Source organism: Quercus robur, chromosome 3, assembly GCF_932294415.1.
Source record: "Quercus robur chromosome 3, dhQueRobu3.1, whole genome shotgun sequence".
NCBI lineage: Eukaryota > Viridiplantae > Streptophyta > Magnoliopsida > Fagales > Fagaceae > Quercus > Quercus robur.
Window position 1 is genome coordinate 14,076,642 of NC_065536.1, and position 14,279 is coordinate 14,090,920.

A 14,279-nucleotide genomic window follows, 5' to 3' on the forward strand; every position below is an offset into this window, starting at 1 on the left:
CGTTCTTGACAAGGAAAATAGCACACCTATTCGGATTTATGGTTAGCTATTAATTATATTAAGGTATTCCCTGTTACCAAAAATATAAGGAAGAAAAAAAAAAAAAAAAAACTATTTCCATTTACGAAAGTACATAGGGAGTTTGTTCACTTAAGTCTAAACGTACCGCAATGGTTCACATAGGCATATATGTTTACGCCACTCAGTTAATATTTGACTTCTATTTTGGTTTTACTAGACAAACTGAATCATATGCCAATAACTTTTTACCTCTCATGTCTCTTCCATTCATAATCAAGACACTGCCGTATGAAATATTTCATGTTGCACCTATATGTAAGCACATGATTTTCTATTGTTGCTTAATTGGACAAACTGAATTTGATTGGGAACTAGGTTGGATAACTTGGGTTGTCTAAGATGTACAAAATTTACCAAATTGTTGGATCACAATTTCGTACAAGAAAGAAGAAACCTTCACAATCAAGGATTCCATGATTTAAATATAAACACTCTAAACCTACAAGGTGCTAATAATGCAAAATTTTAATGTTATTTTCAAAGATTTTATTTTAACCCATTTGTTGTTATTATTTCCAATGGTAAATTAATCTGGCCAATTAAAGGGACCACTGCATGAAATTGATTGGAAAAAAAAATTATAGAAATTATTAAGGCCCTAATTAAAAAACGAATTAGTCAATGAATAAGCCATTTATAAATTGTAACAATATATTTGGCTCGTAGAAATTCTTAAACTAAAGTTTAGCATTAGGGGTTAGGAAGGGGATCGGATTAGTAATTCTCTAAATGGTTAACTGTTCTTTTCGTTCTAGGTATCAAAGCAAATATTTTGAAAGATGATGGCATGAATCTTGAGATGATTGGCATATTTCACAATAACATGCATTCTAAAAGTCATCCTTGGTTTAAATACTAATACATATATAACAACAGACAAGAAACCTTATAATATTGTATGCTAAATTTTTTTGTATAAAATCATAAAAGCATGCAATTCTTTTCATGTTAAAAACACATTCTAGCTATGACAATTCATTTCAAAAAATGAATCACCGCCCCTTTTTAAGTAGTTGTAGAATGCTTATTGCTTAACCATATATATTTTTTTTTTCTTTCCCTTGTTTGTTAAATAGTTGTTACCAAAGACAGCAAATTAATTAGTGACATTTTCAATATGTTCCGTTATATTCTATGAAACAATACTATGTCCACATACAACTATTTCAACAACGTAATTGGTCAATAACAAATAAACAGAAGATAGGCTTAATCTAAGTCTTTGGTATTAGGGGAACCAATTGACATAATCAAAACAATCATGAGTTGTTCACTAGCTAAATTTTTCTGGAATTTTAAAAACATATGTTCTAAAATAAGGTTAAAAAATGTCCAAACAATAGGTCTAATGATTAAAATATTTCACAAATTTTTTTAATTATGAAGTTGACATATTATGATTGGCATATAACAAAAATAGAATTATTAATGAGTTCATATGAAAGTGTATAATAAAAATAGAATTATTGATGAGTTCATACGAAAGGAATGCAACAGATTTACGGTATTAAAATTGTGAATTTTTTTTCTTCTCAAAAGTGAGAAGCTGACTATGAATTGGTGCAATATTTGAGATAACTCAAAAGTTTAGTACTCAACAAGAAAATTTTGGGCAAAAGTACTTGGATAACTCAAAAGTTTAGAACCCAACATTAAATTTTGGAGAAAAGTACTCGGATGTGTCATATTTTAACTCAAAAGAACATCCAACATTAAATCTACGTTCTTTTCTCTCTGACTGAAACTCTCTCTTTCACTTTCAGTTCGGGGTGGTGCTAAGTTTAAGGTTCGAGAGTACAAGTCGCTATACAGCTTTCCCCACATGTCACCACCCCAGTAAAGCAGAGCAGCGATTCTCACGGACCCATGTAAAAGAAAGAGAGAAAAAGACAGAGACTTTTTTTCCCCCACAAAATGACTAAAATCTTAAACAAATATTATGATGTTTTGCCATTTTAGCTTCTGAATTTGGAATTCTAGAAGGGAAAGTAAATAAATTAAACACATTGGTGTACAAATAGTAGCAGTTTCTTTGTTGTGTTTCTTTCACTGTATATCACATTGTTTCTGGTTTGCTTCCTCTTTCTTCTCTTGTCTGTCCATGGAGAATGGTAGAGGGCACAGAGCTTCTTCATCATGGTATGCCTGTGTTCTCCTTCATGTTCTCTCAGTAGGGTATGTCTAATATCTTCGTTTATATATATATATATATATATATATTCAGTTTTTTAAGGTCTATGGGTTGTTGGGTTTGAGCTTGTGGGTTTTTATGTGTATGTGCAGTACTTGAGCTTGAATAGACAATGTGATGTTTGTGTTTTTCTGATAATTTTTTTCTATTTTGTTAGTTTTTATTTGGGTTTTCTTAGTTTGAGCTTTTGGGTTTTGAGGATTTTGTATATTTGTTGCAGAATAGAGTGTATATTTATAGTGACTGATACTAATTGTGTGATTTCTGGAGTATGTGACCTTTTCTTTTCTTTCCTTTCTAAAAAAAAAAATTGTTCTTTTTTTGGCTTTGAGCTTGTGGGTGGATTTAGTGTATTTGTTGCATAATAGGGGCTCTGATACTATGTGTTGTGTGATTTCTGAAGTATTTGAATTTATTTTTTATTTTTTTGAATTTGTTGTTCTTTTTTGAGTTTAAGCTTGTGGGTGGATTTTGTATATTTGTTGAATACAGAGCATATAGAGAGCCTCTGATGTTATATTCTGCTAGTTTGTGGTATTATGGGTTTTGGGGATTTTATATATGCATGTGATGGCATAATGATTCAGAGGCTTTCATCTTCATAGTGTGTGTGATCTTTTGAAAGCTCATTCAGTAAGTCTGCCTCTTTTGTTTCATTCATTTGAGTATTGCCTAAGTAGTCTCTAAATTCAATTTGTTCTGGTACTTAGTGAGTATATCTTTTTATTCTTATGGATTTTGGATGTTCACGTGACAACAGAGCAGATACAAAATTTCTATTTATGTCTGGTCCTCTTTGTGATATAATTTTAGGCTTATGGGTTATGTGGATTTTGTATATTTGTGTGATAGCAGAGTAAATCTAAAGATTTGACATATGGGTTTAAGATGATTTTATGTTTCCTAATGTTAAAAAGTTTGGCTTGTGGTTCTTTTTATGAATATTTCCAGTATTTGCTATAGGAGCAGATTTGAGGTTTACATGGCTTATGGTATGTGTTCTGTTTTTATTATTTGTTTTCATCGGTGTCTCATGGGCATGGGGTGAAATTGTATAAGACACCACTTTCTATATCAAAAAAATATATATATATATATATATATCTTATATTTCTTCAAATTTAGCTGATCATCCTTGTGAAAATTGTATTTTACTGCAAAGAAGTGAGATTTTCAATGGAATTGGTTTGTATTTGAATGTTTTAAATCAATTTGCTTATGCATTTTGGGAAACTTATATGTAAGCAATTAGAGATAATAATTAAATATTCTATACTTCTGAATTCTGAGGTTTTTGTTTATACTTAAAAGTTAAAATCTCTTCTAACATTGTGGAGATTTTTCTTGCGTTCCAGCTACTTTGGTATATAGATGTGAAAACATAGCAGAATTAAACTGTTCTTATGACTTGTTTACCACAACTTTAACGGTTTCTTTGCTGTTTCTTAGTTCATATCTACAAGTTTCTAGGTTTCGAGTTCAGCTTTTGGGAATTTGTCGTTTTGGTATATTTTGCTGTTATATATCCGAATTCGAAAGTTCCTTTCATTCTCTTAAATTTTGGTCTTAACAAGTTTGGTTGACGCTTTTGAACTTTCCTTTCTACGGTCATCATTTAAACAGACTAGGAGTAATAAATGTACTTCTCTTGGCCTGATTCGAAGCCCTTTTTCTCTTTCTGTATTACACAGATGATGTCCTTAACTTTTATTTCCTAAATTTGTGGTACCTTTGTAATTTCTCTTTCATTTATTCAATTGGTCACCAAGTCCAAGTTGACACACACACACACCCACTCTCTCTCAATTTCTTTTCCCGCGTTTGACTGATTAGTGATTCTTTGCTCACATTTGGAAGTATATTTTATTCAGTGTGGTTGATAATGCTGCTGGCAACAAACCAAAACAAATCCAGACAGATGGCACTCCTAAGGTAAAATTTAGAAGACAAGGCAGTCTGCTTCCTTCTGCTGCTTCTGCCCAAGGTAATTCTTTCTAACTTCATTTTTTCCCCAGCTCTCTATATCTATACAACAACCACCACAAAGCCTTAGTCCCAAATATATATATATATATATATATTTGACTGTTTGTAGTTTTGTGTAGAATTTTCACTTGCCTCATGCTTGTTTTTCTTATGTAGACTTGAGATGTTTAGACATGGAAAAGGAAAAAGAAGATGTGTCATCTCCTAGAGGAGTTTTAGAAGCCTGCATTAGAGGATCAGAATCTGACGGTGGTTCTTCCAAAAACAGCTCTACTGAAATTGAAATCCGTGGCCCAAGTTCTAGTTGGAGCAGATTCTTCAAAATATGGAAGAAAGGACCAATTAAGCGCTTAGCCTCCTTCCCTCCTCTTGGTGTCCCAAAGATATCGAAAGGAAAAAGCAAGAGCTCAAGAGAAAATTCAGAACTGAGTAATTTACACAACATCAAGTCTTCACTGGTGAACTTCAGCCTCTCTGAACTCCAAACTGCAACCCAAAATTTTAGCAGTGGTTTGTAGTAAAATGCAATCTTTTGGCTTACTTTTTTCAATTTTATAGTAGCATGCATCTTGCAAAATGGTACTTTCATGTTCATTATGACATAGGTTTTGTGATCTAGATTTATGGTTCATATTTCCTGTAGAAAATTTAATTGGAAAGGGTGGTTATGCTGAAGTTTACAAGGGTCGTTTGCAAGATGGGAAGCTGATAGCAGTAAAGCGGCTGACAAAGGGAACAGCTGATGAGAGAACATCAGGATTTTTGTCTGAGCTTGGCATTATAGCCCACATAGATCATCCTAATACTGCTAAGTGGATTGGGTGTGGCATCGAAGGAGGAATGCACCTTATTTTTGAATTATCTCCACTGGGGAGCCTAGGATCTCTTCTTCACGGTTTGTTCAGATTTTGCATACTCCTATTCTTTAGTTAAAGTTTCGGTCTGGTTTATGGTCTTATGGATTTTCTTTAATTGCATTTCCAGGTTCAACGGATTATAAACTAGATTGGAGTAAAAGGTATAAAATTGCTTTGGGAACAGCAGATGGTTTGTTGTATCTTCATGAGAGTTGTCAGAGGCGAATCATTCATAGAGATATCAAATCAGATAATATTCTGCTTACAGAGGAGTTTGAGCCGCAGGTATCTTTGAACACAAGCAACCATGATCAAATAGTAAAACTTAAGATATTGCTGAAATTTGAATATTTGACAGTCTATCTTGTTGAAAGATTTCCTAAATTGCAACCTAAACATGAGTGCAGTGTATTCCTTGAATCCTTGATATGTGAAGCTCAATCCCCACCATCTTAAGTAAATGGCCAATAATCATATTTATAGCATGTCTAATTCCATGCAACTCATGGAATACAAAAAGGTTACAGTTAGCACTTGCAGTTGCTCTTGATCTTAGGCTTAATGTCCAATCCACTTTTATCCTTCCTCAAATTTACTTGGCACAAGAAGTTCCTTTAGGCCCTGTGGCATGGTCAAATATTCCTAAGTAGAGAGTAAAAAATAATTGTTATAAAGTACGTATGATAGCTTGGGAGTTAGAACACTCCTTTTGAGGTGGGTTTGGGATTATGTTTAACAGGCATCATCTACTCCTCTACTTCAACTTCACCATTTATTTTCTTAAAAAGAAAAAAAAAAAAAAAAAAAACTCTTTACTGTATTGTTTCATTTTTATTTGGTACTATGGCGCAAATTTTTTGGAAGTATATATCAAGTATGAACTACCCTAAGATATAGGAAGCTGGTTATCTGAAACATTTATACATGAGTGTCATATATACTGAACATGAGTGAAGTCAGTAATAAAAAGAATTGACCCTTTGGTGACTCATTCTCTCTCAATATTAGGCTTAATGTCCTATCCACTTTTATCCTTCCTCAAATTTACTTGGCACAAGAAGTTCCTTTAGGCCCTGTGGCATGGTCAAATATTCCTAAGTAGAGAGTAAAAAATAATTGTTATAAAGTACGTATGATAGCTTGGGAGTTAGAACACTCCTTTTGAGGTGGGTTTGGGATTATGTTTAACAGGCATCATCTACTCCTCTACTTCAACTTCACCATTTATTTTCTTAAAAAAAAAAAAAAAAAAAAAAAAAAACTCTTTACTGTATTGTTTCATTTTTATTTGGTACTATGGCGCAAATTTTTTGGAAGTATATATCAAGTATGAACTACCCTAAGATATAGGAAGCTGGTTATCTGAAACATTTATACATGAGTGTCATATATACTGAACATGAGTGAAGTCAGTAATAAAAAGAATTGACCCTTTGGTGACTCATTCTCTCTCAATATTAAGTGACCCTTCATCCCTTTTATTCACATGTGCTTTAAAACATGTAAAATCGCATGCCTGCAAGAGTATCCAGATCCCCTTTGTTCAGTGTTAGAGTTTGAGCTTATTCTCTCTCAATGGCTTTATGTATTAAAAAAAAAAACATGAAGTTTGGTGATACTGATTTCTATTATTATATTCGAGAAGAGATTTTTAGGAATTAGGCTAGCTGATGTATCCTTTTCCCCCAAAACTGGACTCCATGATAGGGTTTGTTTGATATAATATCCATAGACACGAAGGATACCTATTGCTTAGACAGTTTATGGTTTGAAGATGGGCAGGTGGATATGATGATGTGTTTCCAATAAGCTGTAGCTCAAATAGGACCTCCTCTTGTAAGTGCAAGTTGGAGGATGAGGTCGTGAGTTCAAAACCCATTGGGTGCATGTAGCTCAAATAGCACATCCTCTTGTAAGTGCAAGCTGTTACTCTTAGGGTCTGTTTGGATAGAACTTATTTTACTGAAACTGAAAACTGAAAACACTGTAGCAAAATAATTTTTAAATGTGTAAATAGTACCGTGGGACCCATTTTTAATGAAAAAGTTGATAAAAAGTGGAGTTTGTGGGATCCGTGAACAGTGCATTTATGCACTGTTCACAAAAGACCAGTCAACAGTTGTGGCTGAAAAAAAAGAAAAAAAAAAGAGAAAACACAGACGCAGCACGTTTAAGTGCTATCCAAACATACACTTACTTTCATCTTGGGCTATCAGCTTTTCCTTGTTTGTGCTACTTCCATCTTGGGCTATCAACTTTTCCTTTTATGTGCTTCTTTAATATGTAGACGAGGGAACAACCAATAATGATGGTATCATTGTTGTTGGAACATTTATGCAAAATTTAACTCTGCTTGTCATATATTACTCTGCTATGACATCTAGTGGTCTTATATACACCTGTAACTTTTTTAAATTTTAATTTTTTTCCCTAAATTAATCACTCACTTTTTAGTGCATTTCATTCCAGATTTGTGATTTTGGGCTTGCAAAGTGGCTACCCAAACAATGGACTCACCACAGTGTACCAAAATTTGAAGGCACATTTGGGTCTGTAAGCCTAACAATGATTTGAAAGCTGCTAAAGTTCTCTCCAGCTTAATGTTTTCTTTATCTCTTCAATGACAGCTATTTTGCTCCTGAATACTTCACGAATGGCATAGTAGATGAGAAAACTGATGTTTTTTCCTTTGGGGTTCTACTCTTGGAGCTTATAACCGGGCGTCGAGCTTTGGATCAGTTACAGCAAAGCCTTGTGATTTGGGTAATTTTCTTTTCTTCATGATTTTTCATTACCTCTTGTCTCTATATTTCATGCCTTAAGCCACTTTTTCAATTTCCATCCCTGTTTTAGGCCAAGCCTTGGCTTGATAAAAATGATATGAAGGAGCTTGTTGATCCTTCTCTTGGTGATAATTACAATACAGAAGAAATGGATTGTGTGATTTTAACCGCCTCTATGTGCATTGAACAGTCTCCCATCCTACGTCCTCGAATGAATCAGGCAAGTACTTGATTTTTTTTTTTTTTTTTTTAGTTGCATATTCATATATTTCCTAGATTCATGTTTCATTTAGGTTCAAAGGGTGTCATGATTACCATCTCAGTGACAAAAATTTTGAAAATTGAATTGTTTTTGTTCGAGAGAAATGACTGGTATTAAACCATAAAACCATAAAACTATAAAGGAAGCAAAAGGAAATGACTGGTATTTCCTGTTGTGGCATGCTGCAATTTAAACCATAAAACTAAACCCGCAATTTCATGCTATCTCTTATGTGTAGGATGATAAGATAAATATTTGTAGTGAGTTACACCATTGATCCCTCCCTCTCAATCCAAACAGACCATAAAGGAAGCAAACAGTAGATATATTTTGTCTAGAGAGTAAGAACTATCTTTATGCCCTATTCGGAAAGCAAGGTGAACAAATAGAATGTACAAAATCCAAAAGTTTTACCAATTCAAAACCCCTGAACCACAGACATTGTTATCCATGTGACATCCAAAACTGAGGAGAAGACTAGAGAGAGCCGGACTAGACCCTAGGCAGTATTATTGTTGCTTATGAAAGCTAAACTTATGTTCAGCGCCCAAAAGCAAGAAAAAGCCTCAACCACAACGCTTTTCAATCATTATCTTATTTAATTTATGTACCCTTGCTGATCTTGATTTTAGTTACAGTCAATCTTTCCTAGAGAGAAATAGAACAGAAAGGGAAAAGGAAACAAATAATCTTAATAAATATGCATGCTCTCTCTCTGTGTTTGACTCCATTGGGTAGTTCATCTGTCCTGGGTTCCTGAAGTCAGCCTTCTATACCTCAAACAGTGGATATGCCACAATTGAGCATAAAAGGGTTACTCAACGCATGTATTATTTCATTGGTATTCTTTTGTTCAATGCAGGTCGTGATACTGCTAAGAGGTGAGGAATTTGTATCAAATTGTTCAACAGGATGTAAAAGGAGGTCATTCCAAAGAACATACTCTGAAGAGCTGTTGGATGTACAGGAATACAACTCAACAAAGTATCTGAGTGACCTCAAACGACATGAGCAGGTTGCTTTCAGTTCTTGAAAGCAATAGAGAAAAAAAAATTATGGTATATAGTAGGTATAAAAGTTCCTGTAAATCTTTTAAGGGAAAAAGGAGACCCAAAAAAAGTTCCTCATGATTTTGCAGTTCTGAGGGGTATTTGGAAGTCCCATGGAAATGAATTCATAGTATTGTTTTCCACTGCATTTGAAAGCAATAGCTCATCCTTTAGACTGGGATCATTACCAACAGGGAAAGTGATCATCAAATATGTTTACGAACGTTGGGGTCTTTTGTAAACAGTCTCGACTCTCAAGTGTGATCATTTCCATAAACTGTTGTATAGGTCTTATTTCAAATGTAATGAAACTTGAACACCAGGATTGGCTAGCTTCAAATTCCATGTAAAACAGTGTGGAATGACTTCATTTTCAATGGACGCCCAAACAACCTTCTTTCAGTGTTATGTTTGTATAAAGTTTTGTGCTCAAGCTTGTAGGATAAGTAATGAATGTTAATTTTTAACTTAATAGATTATATATTTAGAGAGATGCTGTTCAAACTAGCTATTAGTACAACAATTTCATATGGTTATTTAGGAGTTGTATAGGCATATCGTTGAATTTATAAGTGTAGTTAGAGAAAGATGACACCGGTTGGACTATCTTGGCTAATGCAATCACATGATTGAATTTAATTAAGAATATAAATAACTTCACCTAAGGAGCTATTTATTATTATTATACTCACCCACAAGTGAATTTGAATCCACCACTTCACTCCATCTCAGTATAATGGAAGAAGGAATGTAGTTTATTGGATAACCACACCTAAGTTTTGTCTATATTCTAAAGAATGGTCTAGAACTAACAAGAAGACTGTTCAAAAAGGGGGTAGAGCAACGTATTGAATTCCATTCCATTTCATCTGAAATATTCCTAAACAATACAATATGTTAACGGGGTCCACTAACCCCTTTATTTTATCTTACCCAAAATTTCAATATATGCTGATCATTTTGTTGGAATTCTAGCATATTTGGGAGGAACATGCATCCTGGATTGAAATTGCTCGTATGGATTTTTTTTTTTTTTCAAGAAATAAGTCCACTTTGTAAGATTTTATGAACTTTTAGTTTGTCTAATTATGTATAATATTTTATGGGGCTTTGATTTGTTTAATTATGCACGAAATTTTGACTCGTCTTTTTTTTCTTTTTTTTTTTGAGGGGATTCTTTTTTTAATGTTATATCGCTTATGAATTTACATTGGTTAATTATGACATAAATAATAAAGTATGGATTTATTAAATAGCTATTGATATAAATGATATACCAATACATGGTACTGAAATATTTTGTTTCAATAGCTAATTTTGAATGATTTTTGAAATGAAATTTAAAACTTTGGTGTAGAGTTCCACGAGGTGGTAGGAATAAACCACTATCCTAGGTGTTTTGGCCTCCCTAGTTAGTTCCAATCTATGCACTTTTTTATGGGTAAGGGGGGGGGGGGGGGGGGGCAGGGGGTTGGGAAGAGGTGAAATTATAAGGAAAAAAATAAATTAAAAGTAGACTGCCCAAAAAATAAAATAAAATAAAACAAAAAAGAAGAAGAAGAAGAAGAAGAAAGAAACATAGAAAACTTTGGGTCAATAATCTCATAGGTTCCAAATACCAATATAAAAAATTTGGAATGTACCTATCTTTTTCTAGAAAAAAAAAATTGTGTTGAATATAAAGTTGACTTAATGAATGTTGAGTTGTTGACTATCTAATTCCAAAATAAATAAAAGAAGAGAGGGAAAGAATAATTATAAGAAGAAGGAAAGCTGTATGGGCAATGTTGTTTTACTCCTCCCATCAACATGGTATACTAAATTTACAGTATAAAATGAGGCTAAATGAATAAAATTATTATTATTATTGAAGTGATCCTCTTTTGTATCCACCTTCTAAATTCTTCAAAAAATATTTACTTTATAGTGAAAACCATATTAGGACAAATGATCAACATAGTGGTTAAAGAAGTAAAACAACAAAATTTAAATTCTTAAATAAGTTCTAAATTAATTTGTAATAGGAAAAGAGTATTATTTTGTTTTTAGTTTGTTAGGGAGGGGAGGGAGAGACAAGTGGAGCCTGTGACATGAATACTAGAAAAAAGATATGTGACTAGGGTGGTAAGTGAACAAAGTCTGAACAAAATCTTTACTAAATAGATCACGTTTTACTCGATAAAAAACTTATTCATTTTTTTTTTTTAATTATGATCAAGCTTAGTTTGAGCCTTAATTTTAGGCTTAAAACTAGCCAAGTTGGGCTATGTTAGGACATTGAAGTTCTTATTAGTCGATTTTTTTGGGGACAAAAAGGAGATAGCTGAAAAATACACTAGATCAAATGGCAGGAAATGTGCAAGCCTAAAACTCAAGGGGGTATGGGATTCAAGGACTTATCCATGTTCAATGATACTCTCTTGGCAAAGCAGACATGGTGCCCACTCCACGACACAAGTTCTTTGTTCTACAAGGTTTTTAAAGCGAAGCATTTCTCCACATGTTCAGTAATGGAGGCAAAAAATCCAAATCCGGCGTCCTATGCATGGAAGAGCATCATCAAAGGTAGAGAGGTTATTCGACGAGGAGTATGGAGAGTGGGGGATGGCTAGTCAATTAGAATTTGGTGTGATAACTAGCTTCCAGTGAAACAAAAGCCAATAATGATTTCACCAAATCTACATATGGATCCTGATGCAACAGTAAGTAATTTCATTGATCAAGAATCTCGGACTTGGAGGGAGGATATCCTGGAGAATTCCTTACCGGACTTTGAAGCCTCGATGATAAAAAAGAAATCCCACTGTTCAAACTCCACAAGCTGAAACCTTGACCTGGCCATATAACCAAAATGGAGATTACTCTGTGAAGGCAGGGTACAAGTTCCTTCAAGATGAATTTCAGACCCAACAACCCGGCTCTTCAACCTCAGACATTTCGAAACCTCTCTGGCAGGCCATTTGGAACTTAAATGTGCCAGGCAAGGTCAAGAATCTGCTATGGCGAGCTTGTAATTAAGAACGCCTTGCCCTCAAAAACTAATCTGGTACGTCGACAAGTTATCCCAGATGCTCTTTGTGAGGTTTGCAAAACTCACCATGAAGACATTATCCACACCCTCTATCTCTGCCCATCGCTCAATGATATATGGGATCAGGTGCCACTTTGGAACCATGCCAACTTGAGACTGTGTTCAAACTTCATTGAATTAATGGGGGTGTATCTTTGCTGAAAACAGAGATCCTTATCTATTTGCAATGGTGTGTTGGGCATTATGGAATCAACGAAATAATCTCAGGTTGGGGAAGAGCTCCTGCACACTAGACCAGATTCTGCAGCAAGCCAAAACGAGACTCCTGGAGTATACAACTCATCACATGGTAGCACCTCCACCATCGACTAGACCAGTAGCATCTTGGAGACCTCCTGACTTATCATGGTACAAGATAAATTTTGGTAGGGCACTATTCGAGAAAGAACAACGGGCTGGAATTGGGGTCATCATTCGAAACCACGCTGGACTGGTTTTGGCTTCCCTCACCCAGCAAATCCCCCTACCTGCCACGGCCATTGAAGTGGAAGCACTAGCAGCACGATGAGCTCTGGGATTTGCAGCTGAAATTGGTGTTGGTCAGGTTATTTTAGAAGGAGATTCAGAAATGCTCATCAAAGCGCTGCGAAGTGATTCTACCAGTTTAGCTCAGTATGGCCACCTAGTTAATGAGGTGCAATCGCATGCCTCCACTTTCCCCACCCCAGTACATTTTTCTCATGTAAGACGTCACTGCAGCTATATAGCACATTCTTTAGCAAGAAGAGCAATTCGCTCCCCTCTTTTATTAGTTTGGATGGATGATGTACCATTAGACTTTGTTACTGTACTTCAAGGCTGATTTACAACAACCTCCCTAATTTTTGAATAAGAGTTGGAATTTTTCTATTTAAAAAAAGAAAAAAAAAAGTTGAGTCTAGACTAGTTTATGGGCTTTGGTAATAAACTTGATTTTGATATGGGTTTGAAAAATAAACTCATATTTTACTTAGCTTTTAGTCAATTCGGAGTTAAGACCACTTGTCCAAATTAAACAGGCTTAATAATATGCTCAATATGGACTTAATAAAGTACTTATAGGATCTCATGCTCAAAAACTTGATATTGACCTTAAGCTCGATTTAATTAATGAATCGAACATAGCTCAAGTTTTTAGACTTTTTGACAAGTCCAAGCTCGAACATTTTTTGTAAGCTTGATTTAAGCTCGAGCTAAGCTTAAAAATTCAATACTCGCAAAAAAGGCTCAACTTGTTTATTGCCCTAGATTGTGCCAATCTAATGAGAAACCATTCACTATTTTGTATTTTAAAATTTTATTATCAAGTAAAGTATATCTTATTTAAAAAAAAAAATTTCAAACTATGACATCCACTTTTAATGATAACTCTCTTATTTAACCATCAGAGTATTTACCAGATAATTTAACTAGAACTCACTATAAAATATATCTTTTATTAGAAGGTATATATTAGAAGTTATTACTTAAAGTATATATTCTAATAATAGATTGTGTAACTAGGCAGTTAAATGTTGAAATAAAAAATCTTTACAACCTTCTCAATATAATATTTGACTTTCATAAAGCTTGAAATATGTATGGTGTGTTACACGCTCATCATATGTGTTTAATATTCTACTTATTTGTCTATTTTATATGAGAAAATATATAACCACAACTTTGCCATAATCCTAATATGACAGATTATAAGTGGTGAATTAAAAATGGTAAGTTTATATGAAGATGATAGACAAGATATCCACTTACAACAATTGCCAAAATTGTGTTCCTAGCACTGCTTATTTTATATTCAAATTCAAATAGCACCCATTTTTGATATAGAGATAAAACCATGTGATAGTGGATAAGGTGAAGCTGAAAAAATATGCAACTTACTGGATTAGCATGGTGTTTCTCTCTCTTACTCAAGCATGTTTGAAAGGCGGTGCCAACAAATAATTGTAGCCGTAATATAAAAAATGTATTCATCAATCATTATTCAACAGGAAGTAGAAAAT

The 14,279-nt window shown here is 33.9% G+C and overlaps 1 protein-coding gene across 2 annotated transcripts; it reads left to right on the forward strand.

The window, feature by feature from the left end:
- The first annotated feature begins 1,725 nt into the window (after nt 1–1,725).
- On the forward strand, nt 1,726–9,611 carry LOC126717192 (receptor-like cytosolic serine/threonine-protein kinase RBK2). 2 transcript variants are annotated; one of them, XM_050418628.1, is made up of 9 exons: nt 1,726–2,256; nt 4,144–4,256; nt 4,415–4,768; nt 4,902–5,153; nt 5,243–5,400; nt 7,585–7,664; nt 7,743–7,878; nt 7,969–8,118; nt 9,023–9,611. In XM_050418628.1, exons 1-9 carry the CDS (start codon nt 2,183–2,185, stop codon nt 9,191–9,193), a joined length of 1,488 nt encoding a protein of 495 aa, XP_050274585.1. In that variant the 5' UTR covers nt 1,726–2,182; the 3' UTR covers nt 9,194–9,611. The 2 variants fall into 2 exon arrangements, with proteins under 2 accessions (XP_050274585.1, XP_050274587.1); XM_050418630.1 differs by having other exon boundaries at nt 1,727–2,220.
- The last annotated feature ends 4,668 nt before the right edge of the window (nt 9,612–14,279 follow it).